Consider the following 22873-nt stretch of genomic DNA (forward strand, 5'->3'; position numbering starts at 1 on the left):
TCAAAACAGCAAAAATAAAAATAGAATCCCTCAGAATGGAGATAGTTTAAGAAACCTTTGGGACAATTTCAAGTAAATCAATATTCACCAAAAGGAAAATAGAGAGAAGGACTTGAAAATCTGTTTGAAAAAAATAATGATGAAAAACTTCCTTGATCTGGTGAAGGAAATGAAAATACAAGTCCAGGAAGGACAGAGAGTCCCAAACAAGATGAAGCCAAAGAGGCCCACACCAAGATGCATCATAATTAAAATGGCAAAAGTTACAGACAAAGAGAGAATCTGAAAAGTACCAAGAGAAAAGCAGTTAGCTATGTAGAGAAAAGCAGTTAGCTATGTAGAGCAAAGCTCCCACAAAGCTGTCAGCTTCTTTCTTTCTTTCTTTCTTTCTTCCTTTTTCTTTCTTTCTTTCTTTCTTTCTTTCTTTCTTTCTTTCTTTCTTTCTTTCTTTCTTTCTCTCTCTCTCTCTCTCTCTCTCTCTCTCTCTCTCTCTCTCTCTCTCTCTCTCTCTCTCCTTTCTTTCTTTTCTTCTGCTGCCACAGAGAGGACTTTATTCTGATGATGACTATTAGAGTTCAGTTTTCAAAATTTTGGGAATAATATGATCATAGTCTTTACTTCTTGTGACATTATAGGACAGGAATTTAGAGTATTCAGTCAACAGGTTCTCCCAGTAAGAGGTGACGTCATCCATCCTCAAGTGGTTCACAATACACTAGCTTCCCCTTTCAGCAATTTCTTGAGCTATGTCGTCATTTGCTTTTACAAAATGCAGAAGCTCCTGAACATTGGAGAGATCTGTTTTGACTGGGATATAGTGAATCTATGGCTTCATTTGTGTATAGAAGAATTCCAGCCATTCATTACTAACATGGAAAACAAGTGAACCACACAGGAAGAGGTGTTTGAACCAGAAACTTGCAGCTACACCTAAAAAATTAAACAGATACTTGTATTTGCAGTGATGCACAAGATGGACATCCTTAGCAGCTGGCTTTTTCAAGGTATCTTTCATAGACTTCCAGGCCTGGTTTTTGGTGTTCTATGTATCAACAAGTTTTGGATTTTTCCAAGATAGGAGCATGAGAGGATCTCATTCTGACATGTCCTTGATCCTTGGAAATAGGCTGTGGAATTTTTCTTTTCCCATGGCCACTCTGAAGAGATCCCACCATCCAAGACCCATAAGATAAATTGGCCAAACAGTGAGTCCCCCTTTCCAGAATGTCCAAGCAGGATACATGATATCATTCATGGTACTCTAATGTCTTGCTGAAAGAGAAGACTAAAATGGCAGGCTCCATCCATTTAGGAACCTGCAGATAATCTTGTACATTGATCATGATCTCCATGTCAGGGAGGTATCCAATAACCTCCAAAATAAAGTGTATCACACCACTACACCCTGGGTTTCAGCAAAGGTGGGGCAGAGTGGGCTAGAGACGCCCAAGGAGAGACTGGGGAAGGAGGCCCTGGAGAGAGAATTGAGAAAGTAGCCCATGGGATCCCAGCACCACCTGTCCCCCAGAAGGCAGCAGCCATCTTGCTCAGGCAGACAACTCCCCAAAGCTGTCAGCTTATTTATTAACAGAAACTTTGCAGGCCAGAAAGGATTGGCACCAAACATTCAAAGTGATAAATAACAATGACCTATAACCAAGACTATTCTACATAGCAAAGACATCACTTAGAATTGAAGGACAGATAAAGAGCCTCCTGGACAAGAAAAAGCTGAAGGAGTTCATCACCATCAAACGAGTATTAAGAGAAATGTTACGGAGGTTTCTTTAATAAGAAGAAGAAAAAAAGATAAAAATATAAGTATAAAATTGCCATAAATACATATCTATTAACAATAACTTTAAATACAAATGGATTAAGTGCTCCAATAAAAAAGACACAGGGTGGCTTAATGGATAACAAAACAAGGCCCTGACAAATGCTGTCTATAGGAAACTCCCTTCAGCTTGAAAGACACACACAGGTTGAAATAAAGGGATGAAAAAAGATATTTCATGAAAATGGAAACAAAAAAGCTGGAATAACAATACTTGCACTAGACAAAATAGACTTTAATGAAAAGGGTATAACAAAAAACAAGGAAACACCCACCAATTCCACATCTGGGTATTTTTCCAAAGAAACCCAAAACTCTAAATAAAAAATATATATATACATCCATATACTCATTGCAGCATTATTTACAGTAGCTAAGATATGAAAGCAACCTAAATGTCCACCAATAGACAAATAGATAAAGAAGAAGTGGAACATATATACAATGGAGTATGACTCAGCTGTAAAAGAATGAAATCTTGCCATCTGCAATAACATGGATGGACATAAAGGTATGCACTAAGTGAAATAACTCAGATAGAGAAACACAAATGCCATATGATTTCTCTTATGTGTGGGTTCTAAAAAAGTAAATAAATAAACAAGCAGAACAGAAATAGATTTATAGATACAGAGAATATTTTGAGGTTTGCCAGACAGGAGATGGTTTAAGAGAATGGGTAAAAATGGTGAGGTGATTAAGAAGTACAAACTAGTATTACGGAACAGTCATGGGGATCTAGACTACAGCATAGGGAATATAGTCAATAATATGTAATAACTATGTATGGTGTCAGATGGGTACTAGATTTATTGGGGTGATCACTTTGTAAGTTATATAAATGTCTAATCACTGGGTTGTACAACTGACACTAATATAATATTATCCATCAACTATAATTGAAAAATAAATAATTAAAAAATAAAGTAATTGGGGAGAGAGAAGATGGCAGAAGAATGAAAGGGAGTCACGCTGACCTCCTCCCAAGACCAAACTGGAATTGCAACTAAATAGTGGAGTAATCACCTGGAAAGCAGTGGAACGATAGTGGGAGAGGAGCCTTGGTGCCACGGACAGTGGATTTGACTCTCACACATCCCAAAGGGTGAGAAGTGCGATGGAGGCTCGTGAGGGTGGGCTGGGTGCCCACGGACACTGGCACCAGAGGGAAATTGAAACGGCCAGTTAGCTTTCCCTGAGAAGAACGGGGTCTGAATCATAAACAGGGACCCCTAAACTACAGCAGCTAAAACCAAGAAAATACAGACAAAATGCAACCCCGAAAAGCTTAGGGGCGCTCTCTGCCAGAGACAGGTGGCTGGGGATGCAAAGAGACATTTAAAGGGCCAACACAAAAGTTGCAGTGGCAGCCACCCTCCTTGATCTCTGGGTAGAGGTGGCAGCGGGGTGGGCTGGTGCCTGGGAAAAGACTGGTGAGGAAAACTTTGTGAAGAGAACTGACACGGCGGCCAGAGGAGCCCAGGTGATGGCGCGCCTCCCACTCTGCAGCTACCCTCTCGCTCAGGCATAAGGGAATCAATTAACCTGCCTTTTGTGCTCTCTGCACACAGCTTCTACGCGTGTGAGCTGCGGGGCTGAGTGCAGACTGGCTGGGAGAGCCTTGAGGAGAGACTGGAGACAGAGGCGTTGGGGAAAGAATGGGAGTAGGAACCGGGGAGTCCCGACTTCCTCCTCGTTCTGTAGCCTCCATTGTGGGCTGGAAAGGCGCGACCCCAAAGAGGCAGAAGAGGGGTGCGCATGAACCAGACTGCTTTTGATTGAAATGCAGCCTGCACAGGGGGTGGATCCTTGGCTGAAGGGGTCACAGAACTGCCCAGAGACCCCTGAGGAGAGACTAGAAATGGAGGCGTTGGGGAAAGAACGGGAGGAGGAACCGGGGAGTCCCGACTCCTTCTCCTTTCCCTAGTCTCCATTGCGTGGGAAAAGGACACACCCCCAAAGAGCCAAAAGCCGAAAAGCACACATAGACACCCCAAAAACACCCACTGCAGGCACGCACACTTGTGCCAAGTGACCGGCAACAGTTGACGAGCGTGTGTGTAACCCACGCAGGCTGGTGAACGCTTGCAGTGGCCGGCAAGGCCTCCCACAGATTGGCACCAATACGGCGGTGAGGGAGTGCACAGAGCAGCAAGGGCAGGCGTAAATTGACCAGCCTGCCTGCAATTGCTGAGCAGCCCACAAAATTAGTAGAGCTGCCCAGAGTCCCTGGAGGAGAGACCAGAGACAGGATTAACCGGAGAGTACTGGAGCTGACTTCCTCCCATTTCCGTAGTCCCCATTTAGCGAGGGCAAGCAACGCACCCAAAGAGCCAAAAGCGGGGAAAATACACAATAGAAGACCCTAAACTGACCAGTGCCGCGGAGCTCACCGGCCAGAGGGGCCAGATGAGTACGCGAGGTCGCGAATAAGCCCCCTAGTCTGGGGCAAGCACATGCGAGCCCAGGCAGGCGTGGGATCCTGCCGCGCTGGGAGTGCACTCAAGAAGCCAACATGAGAGTGCAGAGAGATCCCAAAAAATAGCCCAGCCCTGACCGAAGGGGTCACAGAGCTGCTCCAAGCAGGAGTCAGACACAGACATTAGACTCCTGGAAGGCTCAAACAAACAACCCAAGGTCAACATATAGGGTCAACAACTGACATCATCAGAGGCAGGCCCAGAAAGAAAAGTAAAGGACAAAAATACTTAATAGACTCTCACAAAAATGGGAAGAAAAAGAAGTTCCCCCCAAATGAGTAGAAAAGGGGACTCCCCACAGAGAGAGCTAAATGAAATAGAGGCAAGGGAACTATCAGATACTGAATTCAAAACAATGGTTCTAAGGAAGCTCAATGAGCTCAGCCAGCTCAAAGATAACTGAGAAACTGCAGAGAAACTATCAGGATCTTACAGCAAACTATATCAGCCTGGAAAAGGACATAGAAACTATCAAGAAGACACAAGAGGATATGAAGAATACCATTTCTGAATTGAAGAACACAGTAGAAGGAATCCAAAGCAGGCTGGATGAAGCCGAGGATCAAATCAGTGAGATGGAGGATAAGGTAGAAAGAAGCTCCCAGAAAGAACAAGAAATGGAAAAACGACTCAAAAAGAATGAAGAGGCATTTAGGGAAAAGAAGGACAACCTGAAACACAATAATATCCGTATAATAGGGATACCAGAAGGAGAAGAAGAGGAAGCAAGGGATAGAGAACCTCCTCGAAAAAGTCATGATGGAAAATTTCCCCAATTTGAGGAGAGAAAGGCACTCATGGATCCAAGGAAGCACAAAGGACCTCACCCAAGAGGGACTCAAAGAGGTCCACTCCAAGACACATCATCATTAAAATGGCAAATGTCAAAGACAAAGAGAGAATCCTCAAGGCAGCAAGGGAGCAGGAGAAAGTAACATACAACGGGACCCCGATACATCTAGGAGCTGACTTCTCAACAGAAACACTACAAGCCAGAAGGGAATGGCAACAAATATTCCAAGCCATGAAAGCAAGGGCCTACAACCAAGGCTGCTCTACCAAGCTAGGCTCCCAATTAAAATAGAAGGGGAAATACGGAGTTTCCCAGACAAGAGAAGACTAAAAGAATACATCTCTACCAAACCAGCACTCCAAGATATGCTAAGGGGACTGGTATAAGCAGATGAAGGAAAAGAATGAGAGAGAGAGGAACACAGGTACAAAGAGAAAAGATGAGTAAGTTTCTATCAGTAATATCTCTCAATGTGAATGGACGAAATACCCCAATCAAAAGACACAAGAGAGTTGAATGGATAAGAAAACACGACCCACACATATGCTGCCTACAAGAGACCCACCTCAGAGCAAGAGACCTACACAGATTGAAAGTAAAGGGATGGAAAATACTATTCCAAGCCAATGGGCAAGAGAAAAAGGCCTGGATTGCCATACTTGTATCAGACAAAGTAGATTTCAAAACAATGGCCATAAAGAGAGACCCAGAGGGGCACTTTATAATACTTAAAGGAAGAATCTATCAAGAAGACCTCAACATTGTAAACTTATATGCTCCCAATATAAGAGCCGCCAAGTTTATAAGGAAATGTTGGATGACTTGAAAAAAGATGTAGACAACAACACACTGATAGTAGGGGATTTCAACACTCCACTGTCAAAAATGAACAGATCTTCCAAACAAAACATTAATAAACATATTGTGGCGCTGAATAACACACTGAATCAAAGAGACTTAACTGACATATATAGAACCTTACATCCCAAAGAAGAAAAATACACATTCTTTTCAAATGCTCATGGCAGTTTTTCAAAAATAGACCATATGTTAGGACACAAAGCAAGCCTCAGCAAATTCAGGAAAATTGAAATAATACCAAACTTTCTCTCAGAACACAAGGGCTCGAAACTGGAAGTCACCCTCAAAGAGAAACTTCAAAAACTTGCAAACTCATGGAGACTGAAGAGCACACTATTAAACAATGAATGGGTCAATAATGAGATAAGAGAAGAAATCAAAAAGTTTCTGGAAACAAATGAAAATGAACAGACAACAGTGCAAAACCTATGGGACACAGCAAAGGCAGTCCTGAGAAGGAAGTTCATAGCAATACAGGCCTACCTAAAAAAGATAGAAACATTTCAAATAAAAGACCTAACACTACAACTTCAAGAATTGGAGAAACAACAACAAATAAATCCCAGAGCAAGCAGAAGGAAGGAAATAGTCAAGATTAGAGCAGAACTAAATGACATAGAGACCAAAAGAACCATTCAAAGGACCAACCAATCCAGGATCTGGTTCTTTGAAAAGATAAATAAACTCGACAAGCCTTTAAGCAGACTCATCAAGACAAAAAGGTCGAGGACCCAAATTAATAATATCAGAAATGAAAGAGGAGAAATAACAATTGATACCACAGAAATACAAAGGGTTGTCAGAAACTACTGTGAACAATTATATGCCACAACATTTGAAAACCTCGATGAAATGGACAAATTTTTAGAAAAGTATAATCTCCCAACACTGAAGGAGGAAGAAACAGAAAGCTTGAGCAGACCGATAACAGCTGGGGAAATTGAAGCAGTCATCAAGAAACTCCGAGCACACTAAAGCTCAGGGCTGGACGGTTTCATAGAAGAATTTTAAAAAACATTTAAGGAAAAGCTAACCCCTATCCTTCTCAGACTATTCCAAAACATCCAAGAGGGAAGACTCCCAGACTCCTTCTATGAGGCCAGCATCACCCTGATCCCAAAACCAGATAAAGACCCTACAAAGAAAGAAAACTACAGGCCAATTTCGCTGATGAACATAGATGCTAAAATCCTCAACAAAATATTGGCAAACAGCATCCAGCAATACATTGCAAAGATTATCCACCACGATCAAGTGGGATTCATCCCAGGGATGCAGGGATGGTTCAATATATGCAAGTCAATAAACATAATACGTCACATAAATAAAAGAAAAGACAAAAACCACATGATCATCTTGATAGACGCAGAAAAAGCATTCAATAAGGTACAGCACCTTTTATGATCAAAACACTCAACAAAATGGGAATAAATGGGGCATTCCTCAACATAATAAAGGAATGCCTCAACATATATGAAACACCTACAGCCAACATCATACTCAAGAGGCAAAAACTAAAAGCTTTCCCACTAAGATCGGGAACACGACAAGGATGTCTGCTCTCACCGCTTCTTTTCAACATCGTATTGGAAGTCCTAGCCACAGCGGTCAGACAAGAGAAAGAGATAAAAGGCATCCAAATAGGAAAGGAGGAAGTAAAGCTATCATTGTTTGCAGATGACATGATAGTGTACATAGAGAACCCTGTAGACTCTACCAAAAAACTCCTCAGCCTAATAAGTGAATTTGGCAAAACAGCAGGATACAAAGTCAACATTCAGAAATCAAAGGCATTTTTTACACCAGCATTGCAATAGAAGAAGAGGAAATCAGAAAAAAAATACCATTCGATATAGCAAGAAGAAAAATAAAGTACCTAGGCATAAATTTAACCAAAGACGTAAAAGACCTGTACGCAGAAAACTATACAACATTGAAAAAATAAATTAAGGAAGACACAAATAAATGGAAGCATATACCATGCTCATGGATTGGAAGAATTAATGTCATCAAAATGTCCATACTACCCACAGCAATTTAGAGATTCAACGCAATCCCTATTAAGATACCAATGACGTATTTCACAGAAATAGAACAGACATTTCAAAAATTTATATGGAACCATAAACGACCCCGAATAACTGAAGCAATTTTGAGAAAGAAAAACAGAGGAGGAGGGATCACAATACCAGACATCAAACTCTGCTACAAAGCCACTATACTCAAAACAATCTGGTACTGGCACAACAACAGACCCATAGAAAAGTGGAACAGAATAGAAAGCCCAGAAATAAGCCCAGGTCTCTATGGGCATCTAATATTTGACAAAGGGGGCAGAAGCATAAAATGGAGCAATAATAGCCTCTTCAACAAATGGTGTTGGGAGAGCTGGACGGCTACATGCAAAAAATTGAAATTTGATCATCAGCTGACACCTTACACAAAAGTAAACTCAAGATGGATAAAAGACTTAAATATAAGTCACAACACCATAAAAGTCCTAGAGGAGAACATTGGCAGGAAACTCTCAGATATCCAGTGTAGCAATTTTTTCACTGATATGTCTCCTAAAGCAAGGGACATAAAGGAAAGAATAAACAAGTGGGACCTCATCAAAATTAGAAGCTTCCACATGGCTAAAGAAAACATCAGCAAAATGAAAAGGGAGCCAACCCTATGGGAAAATATATTTGCTAATGATACATCAGATAGAGGTTTGATCTCCAAGATATATGAAGAACTCACTCAACTCCACTCCAAGAAGACAAACGACCCAATGAAAAAATGGGCAAAGGACCTGGGCAGACGCTTTTCCAAGGAGGAGATACAGAGGGCCCAGAGACATTTGAAAGGATGCTCGGCATCACTAGGCATCAGAGAAATGCAGATCAAAGCCACCATGAGGTACCACCTCACACCGGTCAGAATGGCCATCATAAACAGATCAACAAACAACAGGTGCTGGCAAGGCTGTGGAGAAAAGGGAACCCTAGTACACTGTTGGTGGGAATGCAGACTGGTGCAGCCACTGTGGAAAGCAGTGTGGAATTCCCTCAAAAAGCTGAAAATGGAACTGCTTTTTGGTCCAGTGATTCCCCTGCTGGGACTATACCTAAGTACACCAAAATGCTGATTCAAAAGAACCTATGCACCCCAATGTTCACAGCAGCACAATTTACAACAGCCAAGTGTTGGGAGCAACCTAAATGCCCATCAGTAGATGATTGGATCAAAAATTGTGGTACATTTACACAATGGAATACTATGCACCAGAAAAAATAAAGAACTACTAAACTTCACGACAGCATGGATGGAACTGGAGAGCATTATGCTAAGCCAAATAAGCCAGGGGGCAAAAGACAAATACCATATGATCTCACCTATAAGGAGAACCTAAGCAACAATACAAAGATGCAAGGTCAATAAGACCAGCAACACTGAAAGGAAAAGAAATCAACAGAGACAAGAAGGAAGGGGGGAGCGGGGAAAAGGAAGGGAAGGGGAAAGTCAAGGAACATATAGCCAGGACTCATGGACAAAACCAAAGGGGAAGAACTGAAGGAGGGAACAGGGAGGGGGCAAGGGAAAGTGGTGGGGGGTAGGCAGAGGCAAATGTATTTGAAAAAATAAATAAAATAAAATTTGAAAAAAAGTAAAAAAAAAAAAAAGAGAGAGAGAAAGAAATTCATGGAAGCCTGAAAGCAGTGGGAAGACATAGTCAAAGTGCTGAGAGAGAGAGATAAAAACCTGTCAACTATGTTTTCTATATCCAACAAAAGATGGCTTAAAAATTAAGGAGAATTAACATATTTTGAGCTAAATAAAAACTACTTCTCTCTTTCACTTAATTGGGAGTTCTCTCAGGTCAGAAAATTGGCTATTCCTCAAAAATGTTGTAAGAAAAATGAACAAACTACTACCACCTAAGGCAAAAGATTATAGTTGAGGCAAATAATAAACATATCAAAAGCCTTGGAAGAAAAGCTAGGGAGTTTCTTTGGGAAACTGGGGCATTCAAAAGTTCCTGTGTATACTGGGTAATTTAGAAAAATGTGTATATAACCTGGGCATGATACATGACACAGAAAAGACCTGAGAAGATCCTAAGCTTTCATCTCTGGCTGATCACTAGGCTCAAGGCAAACAACAAGTGAAGGTGAAGGCAGAATTGTAAATTACCTGACTAAACAATAAAGAAATACCCAAACACAGAATCAATCTGTAAATACTGGGAGAGGTGTATTTTTGTTGGGATTTTTTGTTTGTTTGTTCTTTGTTTTTTAAATTCTTTGTTACTAGTGAGTGGACTTCTGACATCCTAGGAGCTTTTCAAAGCCTCTGTGAACATCTCATTCCCCAGTTTTTCATTTTACATTATTGGACCATTCTATTGTTTGCCCCAACTATTAGTTATAAATTTAAACCATTTCCTGTCATTGTTTTTGACAAACACCCTCAAGGAAAAAACTTTTCACACTGAGTGAGCTCTGACTGAGATCAAATAAAATTAGCCTTTCAAACAGGGTCTTCCAGGGAACCACCAGCCAGATCAAGTAATGCTAATTCTCTGGGAATGGAGATTTTAAAAAGCCCTAGAAACCAAAAGAAAAAGCGCCATCTGGCTGTATGGAATGTATCTGGTGGGGAGCAAACTCAACCCAATAGAGGCAGCCATAGTGTGAGGTAGAAAAAGTCTATCTCTACTAAAGGATTCCACACAATTAATGTGGATAGTGGGAATGACTCCCAGAGCAGACTTTGGACCCTGGTCCATATATACTTTGTAGATGTGAATTTTTATGGTTTTATGGTTTGTCCTACTAGAAGCCTCATGGTAGCCTGGCAAACTGTCAATGGAAAAATGTTAGCTGTGTTCAACATTTGTTACTAGTGAGTGGACTTCTGAATTCCTAGGAGCTTTTCAAAGCCTCTGTGAACATCTCATTCCCCAGCTTCTCATTTTACATTATTGGACCATTGTATTGTTTGCCCCAACTATTAGTTATAAATTTAAACCATTTCCTGTCATTGTTTTTGACAAACACCCTCAAGGAAAAACACCCACATTTGCCATTTGGGGATGTTGGAGTAGGTTTATCAGTTAGAAGGTGGTGTGCATAATGATGATTTGGTCAGTTGAGGGATGATAAATTGAGTTCTGAGTCCACCTAGTTGTTTCTAAAGGGTGTATCACAACTATGTCCTTTTTACTGACAATGACAGTGAATGCTGAAACAATTCAAGAGGCCATACCTCCTCTGGACCTCGAAGAAGCTCGTGAAAAACAAATTCAGAGTCAACAGCTGTCCATTAATTCTACAAAAATATCCTCCCTGGCCTATTCCAAATTGCAATGACCAGTGAGACAGCCCCTCTTCCAGACCAAACAAACCACATACAATGATGCCTCTGCCTAAATATGAACCCTAGGATGAACAAAAGAGGTTATAGTAGAACCTAAGGGACAGAGATTCAGGTTGGATGACTTCTGGGAAGTCAATGAAGCATTACAATACTTAGTAGGTGTAGGTTACAATCCACAGCAGGAGTTGCTTTTGAGGTTATCCTTACCTTCTGTGCCTGCCCCTGATGTCTACCAGTGGCAGGTACCCACTCCAATAGGGATCTGGCCATCATAGGAGAAGGACCCTTCCTACAAACAGCCACCCCTTTATATTAACTGTGGTTTGGGCTCCAAAAATAAACAATGCTGGCTGGTTCTGTTAGATATGGATGTCCAAATCTCCCTAATCAAGGAAGAACTCTTCCTTTAAATGAACCCCTCAAGGAGGTGACAGGCTTTGGTGGCGGGGACTGATAATGGGTAATTGCCAAATTAACTATTAAAATTGGCCCAGTTTTGCTAAAAGATACTTTTGTCCTTATTTCCCTGAGACTTTTCCCATGATTGGAATGCACCTTCTCAGTGAGCAGGTAACCCAAGGGAACAAGCCTAAGGCTTTTATGCTGTTGGTCGGTGCAACCTGGTAGAAACAGGTTAAACTTTTCCTATCAGTAAAGGTGAGTCACTGAAGGATTAAGTCCTGTCATATATGATTTAGGTAAGAAGGGATATCGATTTCACATCTCACTTTTTAGTTTCCTGGTGTAGCCTGTGCCTAAAGCCACTACTATGAGTGGAAGCTAACAATAGACATAAAAAGTTAAACAAGGCTGTTCTCTTTATTAAAACACCTCTACCAGATATCATTACCTTAATGATGACATTCATAACAACATAGGTAAATGGTTTGGAGCTACAGACTTGGCTAACGTGATCTATTCAGTAAAGATTTTGTAGGAGTCAGCCACATTTGCCTTCACCTTTAAGGGACAACAGTACACCTATACCTGATTGTCTATTGAGAACTTAAATGGCCTGAAATCACAGAAGGAATTTTCAGCCAGAACCTGAATGCCTACCCCAAAATTCCACCAGAAATCCACCTTTTGCATTATATGGATGATGTTCTCTTCTCTGGACTAAGACTGTTCCACAGGCCACTACAGCCATGAGTGAACACCTCACTGAGAGGATATGGAAAATTGTCCCATATGGTACAAGGCCTCTTCCAATCAGTGAAAATTTTGGGTTACATTTACAACTCAGAAGGGTGAACTATTCCCAATCTGGTAAAAGACAACCTCTTAACACTCCCACTTCCCACATCAGTAAAGGGATCCAATCAACATTTGGTGTGATGTTTGGAATTTAGCACCAATAGATTCCTTCCTTTGGTATTTGCTGACTCCTTTCTATCAATCACTTGTAACTTTTTTTTTGTTTTTTGTGGTTTTTTTTTTAGCTATCAAAACTGAAATCCTTACTGGCACTAATCCAATTACCCTATGAACTAAGTTTCCTATTTTGTCCTGGGTAATGGTAAAGTTCCCTGTAGAATTGGATCAACAAAAGAGATCTCCTTGTTAAAATGGAGTTAAACTCAGACCTACTGGTATGTCACACTCCATGAGGAAATAGCCACTTACTTCTTACGCTGTTTAACTTCAAAAGACCTCCAGAAATGCATCTGCTCTTTGCCCAGTAGGGGTTGGAGGAAGGATGGTTCTCACTTTCAAAACAAGAAAACCAATGATCTTTCTTTACCAGTGAAGTGAGCAGACAGTATAAGAGAGTCAGCAATAAACAGTCACAGTCTATTACTCCTATTCAAATAGTCTAATTTCCTTTTTTTATTTATTTTTTAATTATAATTTATTTTTTCAAATACATTTGTCTCTGCCTACCCCCCACCACTTTCCCTTGCCCGCTCCCTCCCTCCCTCAACTCTTTCCCTTTAGTTTTGTACGTGAGTCCTTGCTATATGTTCCTTAACTTTCCCCTTCCCTTCCTTTTCCTCCGCCCCCCCCCCTTCCCTCTTGTCTCTGTTGGTTTCTTTTCCTTTCAGTGTTGCTGGTCTTATTTTCCTTGCATCTTTGTATTGTTGGTTAGGTTCCACAAAAGGGAACACTAGTCCACTGTTGGTGGGAATGCAGACTGGTGCAGCCATTGTGGAAAACAGTGTGGAATTTCCTCAAAAAGCTGAAAATGGAACTGCCTTTTGATCCAGTGATTCCCCTGCTGGGGCTATACCCTGAGAATCCCAAAATGCCTATTCAAAAGAACCCCAATGCACCCCAATGTTCATAGCAGCACAATTTACAATAGCCAAGTCTTGGAAGCAACCTAAATGCCAGTAGATGTTTGGATCAAAAAATTATGGTACATTTACACAGTGGAATACTACGTAGCAGAAAGAAGAAAAGAACTACTGCACTTCACGACAGCATGGCTGGAACTCAAGAGCATTATGCTAAGCAAAATAAGCCAGGGGGTGAAAGACAAATACCATATAATCTCACCTATAAGCAGAACCTAACCAACAATACAAAGATGCAAGGAAAATAATTTCCATATATACATTATTACAAGCAATAGAACCTGCCGTTGGCAAACCTTTTTCTAAGGTTCCCATTTTCGCAGATATGTTCCTGGTTGGTGGCTAACAGGCTAACTTCTTGAATGGGACTTTGGAAAAATCAGGGATAGAAAATACAAGGCCAAAACATTTGGAGTAAAGAGATATGGGGAAAAACAAACCAGATTGGCTCCCATCCTATCCATCTGGGTCTACCACATACCTTGGCTCCTACAAGACAAGACATGAAATAGATAATATACAACACCAAAATTGATAAACTAACCAATCCACCCAAATAGGTAAGCCTTATAAAAGAAGATAAGCCCCAAAGCTTTGTTACTTTCACCAGTGGGCACATCAGAAGTCAGGGCATTTGGGCATAATGAGGTGACAAAAATAAATTGTTAATAGAGGAGCTGACCGAGATGAAAAACATCTACACAAAGCTGTTAGGGACTGTACCACATGCCAGAAATCTAGACATTGGGCCTATTGTATGGGAGAAGAAATTTCCAAAGAGGGGTCACATTAGATTCTGCAAATTAACTTCATTGTGCCTCTCTTAGCAGCAGCAGGAGTCACTAAATTTGCCTTAACAATGGTAGTTACCTACACAGGCCTTCTACTCACTTTCCCATGCAAGGCAACCATTACTGTCATTGAAAGGTGAACAAAACAGCTTTCACAACCCTAGAGAGTAAGACCAAGGCTTTCACTTTATCGCAAATCGAATACAAAAAATGGGCATTATAAAATGATATTATAAAATAACATCACCAGGTATCACAGGAATAGGCTTTTAAAAGAGGCCTATTGAAAAAACCTGGAGAACAATGGCCCCCAAAGTAGTCAAAATGCTACCCATTCTTCTGATCACATCACATTAAATCCATACTCCCTGATTACATTAAACTCATCCTTCCTATGGCATAACTTCACCATATTTAAATTCACAACAACTGAGGGGACTATCATCAGAGATACTGCAACCTCTGCTTGTTGTATACACCCACACTAGACACAGGAGAATAACTAGATTTTGTGGACATGGTCACCCTGAGTTTGCAACTAACAACAAAGGAACATGACTTGGTACTTTTACCATTTCATTCTCCTTCATAGAAAATCCAGAGCCTGACTTTTTTCCCCTAAGTCCTGATAAGAACCTGATGTGGACCACCAGTTCAGGAGCCATTCTCAGCTTGAGTTGTCTCATTGTCAGTGTGAACAAGAAAACTATCTACCACCACCTGGAGAGGCCACCCACATACTTTGTGGAACCAACATGGACCTACTCCTGACACCCTCCTAAAGGTGGAACCAATCACTTCATACTGGGTAACAGCATTTGGGTGATGCACAGGATACAATCAGCTCTCCAATTCCTGGATGCACGTGATCTCTGACTTTAACCCCTACTTTGCTGCTGTGCCATTTCCTTACCTAAGAAGTATCCACTCACACCCACTCCATGTCCATACCACAGAGAGATGCACAACAAAGGTCAGGCTGGAGATGATGGGAACCACACCACTGGCTTTGTGGGCTGGTCAATCAGCACTGAAGCTAGCACTCCTCCTATCTCTGCTACTGCTGGCAACACCCTTTCTGGCTAGGCCAGACTATCAGACTGCTTGTGACTCACAGGTCCCCTTCAAGCTCTGTAGGCCAACTTCTTCAAATCAGATGAAACCCACTATTGTTAAATAGTGCCATTAAATAAATGGAGCAAAGGGAGGCTACTATCAAGTCTTATATAAGGAGTACCCAGAGACAGTGAGTTTATATCTAATATTACAACCAGCTTGCTCATTACTGGTACAGTCAAGAGAAAAACTCTAATTCAGAGACAATACTAAAAAATCTTATAGGATTACAGAGATAAAATTATGTCTCTTATTAATCCCTGAGATAACTCATGCCAACAATGTATCTTTTGATCTTACATGTTTTGGCCTCTCTTTCCATTCATTGCAATGATCTCTCTCCCTCTCTAGTATGAGTCAGAGAGTGTGTTAACAAAGTGGCCAAAGGCACATTACCATGGACCTCTTCTCTGGATGCTAATCAATATATACAAGGAGGGCAAGGTATACAAAGCACTATTGCCTGGGCTTAGACATCTCTAAGAAATTAGGGATTTTAAAAATCTACATAAAGATGCACCCACATAGTTCTCACTCCTGTTGTTCAAGGGTCAACTGTATATTCATGTTTCAAATCATTATGTTGTGCACATAAAACTAATATAATGTTAATTATATCTCAATTCAAAAAAAATCTACATATCTCACCTTACAGAAGATAGAAACAATAAGGAAAAGACCAGTAGTGAAGCTAACACGGGAGGAAATTTGTTGGTGTAGTCACCATGTCCCAAGGGTCCATCCCTGAGGCTTTGAAAGCTGTATAAACATCTGCCCTAGACAAATTTCCCCTAGTATGAAAACAATGGAGCAGATGTTCCCATAGTGAAACATAGCATCATTGTAATAAACAGGTACAGAAATGGGTCAAACATAAAGTATTTACAATTTATATTTATTTTTGAAATAACTTGGCCACCTGTGAGGATCCTGTGTGTGAGTGTCTTATAGTTCAGGATCTAATTTCGTGCATGACTAAATTAACATTTTTTCTCTAAACCACCTAGAATACTTGTGAAGCACCCTGTGCCCATGGGAACACACTGATACTACTTGCTATTGACAATTGGAGGAAAACTCAATCACTAAGGCACAACGGTCTGAGCAAGAATGAAAATAAATTTGCCCACCAAGCCAAACCTGCGCATAACCTTAGCCAAAGCCATATCTACCCATACAGATCCAACCCCATGCTTGGCTTGACTCCAACAACCTGATTTTAGCACAGATAGAATTAAATCTCTCCTTTGGTCACACTCTCCAGTAAATCTTACTCATCAAAATGAGCCTATTCCCCTCACATTTGACATCCAACAAGAGCATCAACTTATATGAGGCTAGTCACACAAATGTGTGGGCAATAATGTGTTGCATGCATAACCCATTTAGTTGATCCAGGTACTGAGTGTGAGGTGGAGAGCATCCAGGTTTGTTTGACTATAATATTGCAGCTCCTATTCCAACCACTTGGAATTGCACTAAAGCCACACAAACTTACCTTTCTTAGGAACAGAGTTTATTAGCAGCAGAGGGAGCCTGGTGGACATGCAAGAGAATAAAATTGCCTCCCCTATGCCAAGCTTTCCCTAATCCAACCCTGAAACGTATTTCCTGCACCTGGATTCGGCTCAAAATTCCAGTAGAATTTTTCTCAACAGTGGACCTTCCACCCCAACCTATGTGTTTCCACAAAACTAGCTGCAGCCCTCCAGTGCCACAAGTGAGCTCTTCCAGTAGTCCTGTTGATACTAATCCTTCTAGAACCACTTATTCTGGGGAGACTAAGAACAGCCTATGTGTGGGATACCTCACAACAACAAAAAGAAAACACAGATAACTGTACTCAAAGAATTATCCATAGAAATTAAATGAATGACCCAGGAGCTAGAACTGGGGTAAATCTTAGTATACTTTAGGTGCCATGGTGTTAGATAACTGCATAGCTCTAGGTTATTTAATAGCTGTGAAATGGGGTGGGGGAGAGTTCTATGCACTTGTTTACACATTATTGCATGTGGCTCAGTAACACCAGTTTTACAGATAGCTAGAGTCAAGTTATCAAAGGGCCCATAATGTCAATGTCTACTGACTAAACAGATTGAACATGTCAAAATCTTCTCCTTTTCTGATCTCTTCTCCTGGCTTTCCCCCATGAAGTGGGCCAATTGACTGCAAATGGCCTTTAAATTCTCTTTTGTATCCTTGTAGGATTTGGGGTCTTTAGAATGTTTTATCACTGGCTCCAAACTCAGGTATTACAAAGTAACACACAACTTAGATTATAAAACAGCATGGAGTCTGAGATAGATCTGGATATAAGCAAGCCAAAGATATCCCTGTATATTGTAGGCTTCTGTGTACTGACAATTAGGCTGCTTTCTTCTTCACAGCAGCCTGAAACCTCTAGCTCAAAGCCTTCTGTACTAAGCTCAAAATTTTACATACCTAATTGCTTTAAATATAGTCCAAATAAGAACATTTTTAGTCATTTAAAACCTACCTATTTCATATACCCTGTAAAACCACACCCAACATCTGCTAGCCATAGACAAGACTCTAAGCTGCTGCTGCTGCTGCTCAATGGAGCTCTTTGATTCAGAAACTCCCTGAAATGGGCTGAATGATGTACCCCCAAAATTCATATGTTGCAGTCCTAATCCCCAGCATGTCAGAATGTGACTATTTAGAGATAAGGTCTTTAAAGAGGTAATTAAGGTAAAATGAGGTTGTTAGAGTGGATCCTAATGCAATTTGATTGATGTCTTCATAAGAAGAGATTAGGACACAGACACACACAGAGGGAAGATTCTGTGAAGTCACGGGGAGAAGACAGCCCTCTGCAAGCCAAAGAATGAGTCCTGAGGAGAAACCAGCTCTGCCAACACCTTGATTTCAGACTTCCAGCATCCAGAACTGAGAGAATAAATCTTTATTGTTTATGCTGCCCAGTTTGTGGTACTTTGTTATGGCAGCCCAAGCAAATAAATATAGTCCCCATCTTGCTACTGAGCAACATTGCCTGGACTCATGAGCCCCATCTCTGATTCCCTTATCCTCCAGGAGTTCCTTTGCCCTGTATTCCTCTGGGTGCTGGTCCCTTGCTACTGCCTCTGGACGGCCTCCCATTATGAACGACTTCCCCTCTCATGCAACCCATCAGAGTGCCACCCAGATAAAGCTCATGTGTGCTACTGCTATCTTGTGGTCATGTTTTTTCCTTTATCGGCCTTGAAATCCTCAAACTTACTGCATTATATCTCTTTATCTATATGTCTCCTTTTTTGAATACACATATACATATTTCTATTACAGATGGTTGAGATCTAGGTAAACAGCTCATCATACCTGAGATCAAAGAGTGTTTAGAGTTCACAAAGACATTTCTTAGCCCAGAAACTCCAATTGTTGCCTATTCCCCAAAATAATAACCACAGCAACTGCATGTAAAGAATTCCTACAGTGTAGTAGATATTGTGCTAACATTTCTGTATGTGATATCACAAGAAGACATCACAATAGTCTTCTCAATTAAGTACTATTGTTCTCATTGTACTGTTGAAAAACTAAACAATGTAAGGTACGCGTGAAGGTATATAAATGTTAGTTAACTTGCCTGTTGTGTCAAACATCAATATCTGACAGAATCCAAGCCTATTTAAGTGTAGAGCCTAAATTAGTTACAAAGACATGCTACTTAATCCCAAGGTCTTTCAAGAAGCAGGTTGAATTTCCTCTGTAGTCACCCAGCAAATGTATCATGAGAGGCTGCTAAGAATATATTATACTTGAGTAGCATGTATCATTAAACATGAGGTAGGTAGATCAGTCATGGCTAAGTAGAAATAAATACCCAAGCCCCAAAAGTCACTTTGATATGAATCTTGATCACTGGGTCTTTCCTCTGTCTTGGCATATTTAAAAGTAGAACTATGAAGTTTTAGTATCAAAGAACTTAAAGCTAGAAGAGGCCTTGGAGATAATCCATTCCATTTCTCACATAGCCTTGTAAAAACCAAGGCCTAGGAATGGAAACAGACTTGCCTAGAGACTGAGGGTGTAGGTAGAAGAGCTCTATTACTTAATAGTAAAAATAGTAATTAAAACAAAATAAATTATAATACTAACTACTAATATTTTGGGGGTGTCTGCAATATGCCCTGTATAAATATATTACCTTATTTAATCCTTAAAGCAATCTTTCAATATAGTTGTTATTATCTATCTCCATCTTAAATAAAATAGTTCATAGGTCTAGGATCGCACAGGTAATACATTACAAAATCGAGATTTGAATCAAGTTCTCTTAGGGAATCAAGATTCTATGCTTTCATACTATTATTTTCATCCTAATTTTTGCCTCAATTCTTATCTATGCTATTAAAACTATAAAAAATAATTGAAAATGATGTCAATGAGAGAAAAGCAGGAATAAGACAAATGTATATATTTCATGATCAATATCAGAAATATCTGTGCAATAGCAAAGCTTTTTTCTTGTCTTAAGGAAAGTTTGAATGGAAATAATATATGTACTGCATTTACTACTTCAAGTTGTAAAGATATGGGATCATCTGGAAAAAATAATGCCTTATTTTCTCTTTCAATTTTTCTGTAGACATTCCATTTTTATCTTCAATTGTATAGTCTTTTTCGAGCTGTCCCAGTGGTTTTTATATTGCTTTCTCAGGTTACATAGAGATAACAGAAGGAGAAGCAAGTGTGTTTTGTAATGAACCTTTTTCATGAACTCTTCATCTTCAGTAGCATTGCTCACCAGAGAGGCTGTCGTGGAAAATAGCCAGTTGTCCTGTGAAGCTTTCCCAAAAAATTCCTCAGGGCTGCTTTTTCTTTATCAATCTCCCTAAACCGGATATTCAAGGCCTTCTGGAGTTTTTGAATGTGGAGCCTGGTCCTCTTCTCCTCTCCAAGATTGTTCACAAGGGCCTTCCGCAGGTATACAGGGTCTCCTGTTTTCATGATGTTTTTCTTCATTGTGTAGCCCATTCCACCCATGCTCAAACTTTGGCAGAGGAGGTTCAAGACATGAGTCTGAGGCTGCCTGTAAATGCCTCAGTAAAATGATTCTCCTGCAGCTTGGAATATCAGAACCATGGCACCATGACAACAGAGAGTCACAGAATCTTGGAGCTGAAAGGCATCAAAGGTTCATTTAGCCCAAACACTCAAATTGACTGATTAGAAGTTTTTAAGCTTGTGTATATTCTTAGATTAGAAACATGAGTAATTTGATAGATTAAATGGCAATCACAGTGCCTGTTGCCTTTTTTGTACTTACACATAAGTTGGATGGTAAGTGCCTTTAAGGATCCATCATCAGGACCAGATTGTTTATGAATAGAGAAAAATAGAAAGTATATTCAAACACAGTTTAATTATAGAAACTATTTTTCATCTTTTATGTATTCACTTGAAGTTTCTAAATAATTGAGATTTTGTCATTTGTCTAGGTACTGAATTAGATATAAAGAACTTCCTCATGAAGTATCAATTTTTCATACAAGAAAGGACAGGAAACAGGGAAACATGCATGTATCTAGTCATGTGTGCAAAAAAAACCCTCAGGAAATAAAGAAAAAAACAAAAGAGATGTGAGATGGAAAGGGAAAACAGGTAAGGGTAGGAAAATGAAATACAGTAGAAGGTATAAAAAGAAAGACACTTCTTTAAGTATACCTTTTAATTATTCCTACATTTAGAAATATGTTAATTTTGTTTTTCTTTTTTAAATTTAATTTATTTATTTTTTCAAATACATTTGTTTATGCCTTCCCCCCACCACTTTCCCTTGCCACCTCCCCCCTCTCCCTCCCTCAATCCATCCCCTTTGTTTTGTCCATGAGTCCTTGCTATATGTTCCACAACTTTGCCTTTCCCTTCCTTTTCCCCCACCCATCCCTCCCTCCTTCCCTCTTGTTTCTGTTGGTTTCTTTTCCTTTCAGTGTTGCTGGTCTTCTTTTCCTTGTATCTTTCTTTTGTTGGTTAGGTCCCGCTTATAGGTGAGATCATATGGTATTTGTCTTTCGCCCCCTGGCTTATTTCGCTTAGCATAATGCTCTCAAGTTCTATCCATGCTGTTGCGAAGTGCAGTAGTTCTTTTTTTCGTTATGCTGCATAGTATTCCATTGTGTAAATGTACCACAATTTTTTATTCAAATCATCTACTGATGGGCATTTAGGTTGCTTCCAACACTTGGCTATTGTAAATTGTGCTGCTATGAACATTGGGGCGCATAGGTTCTTTTGAATCAGCATTTTGGTGTTCTTTGGGTATAGTCCCAAGAGGGGAATCACTGGACCAAAGGGCAGTTCCATTTTCAGCTTTTTTTGAGGAAATTCCACACTGCTTTCCACAGTGGCTGCACCAGTCTGCATTCCCACCAACAGTGGACTAGTGTTCCCTTTTCTCCACACCCTCACCAGAACCTGTTGTTTGTTGATCTGTTTATGATGGCCATTCTGACCGGTGTGAGGTGATACCTCATGGTGGTTTTGATCTGCATTTCTCTGATGCCTAGTGATGCCGAGCATCCTTTGAAATGTCTCTGGGCCCTCTGTATCTCCTCCTTGGAAAAGCATCTGCCCAGGTCCTTTGCCCATTTTTTATTAGATTGTTTGTCTTGGAGTGGAGTTGAGTGAGTTCTTTATATATCTTGGAGATCACACCTTTATCTGATGTATCATTAGCAAATATATTTTCCCATAGAGTTGTCTCCCTTTTCATTTTGCTGATGTTTTCTTTACCATTCAGAAGCGTCTTACGTTGATGAAGTCCCACTTGTTTATTCTTTCCTTTATGTCCCTTGATTTAGACAACATATCAGTGAAAAAATTGCTGCACCAGATATCTGAGAGTTTCCTGCCAATGTTCTCCTCTAGAATTTTTATGATGTTGGGACTTATATTTAAGTCTTTTATCCATCTTGATTTGATTTTTGTGTATGGTGTCAGCTGATGATCATTTCAATTTTTTGCATGTAGCTGTCCAGCTCTCCCAACACCATTTGTTGAAGAAGCTATTATTTTATGCTTGTATTTTATGCTTCTGCCCCCTTTGTCAAATATTAGTTGCCCATATAGACTGGGGCTTATTTCTGGGCTTCCTATTCTGTTCCACTGATCTATGGGTCTGTTCTTATGCCAGTGCCAAATTGTTTTGAGTATAGGGCTTTGGAGTGAAGTTTGATGTCAGGTATTGTGATCCCTCCTCCTCTGTTTTTCTTTCTCAAAATTGCTGCAGCTATTCGGGGTCATTTATGGTTCCATATGAATTTCTGAAATGTCTGTTCTATTTCTGTGAAATACATCATTGGTAT

The 22873-nt window shown here is 40.2% G+C and overlaps 1 protein-coding gene across 1 annotated transcript; it reads right to left on the reverse strand.

The window, feature by feature from the left end:
• Positions 1–568: 568 nt before the first annotated feature.
• LOC129082265 (protein O-glucosyltransferase 1) lies at positions 569–20552 on the reverse strand. The gene is given in 6 exon segments (XM_054587938.1): positions 569–1104; positions 1107–1156; positions 1158–1249; positions 1251–1405; positions 14114–14121; positions 20314–20552. Coding segments are annotated over 6 exon segments (1080 nt in total).
• Between the last annotated feature and the right edge of the window lie 2321 nt (positions 20553–22873).

Source organism: Pteronotus mesoamericanus, unplaced genomic scaffold (assembly GCF_021234165.1).
Source record: "Pteronotus mesoamericanus isolate MK-2021 breed Mesoamerican mustached bat unplaced genomic scaffold, CSHL_Meso_final scaffold_125, whole genome shotgun sequence".
Taxonomy (NCBI): domain Eukaryota; kingdom Metazoa; phylum Chordata; class Mammalia; order Chiroptera; family Mormoopidae; genus Pteronotus; species Pteronotus mesoamericanus.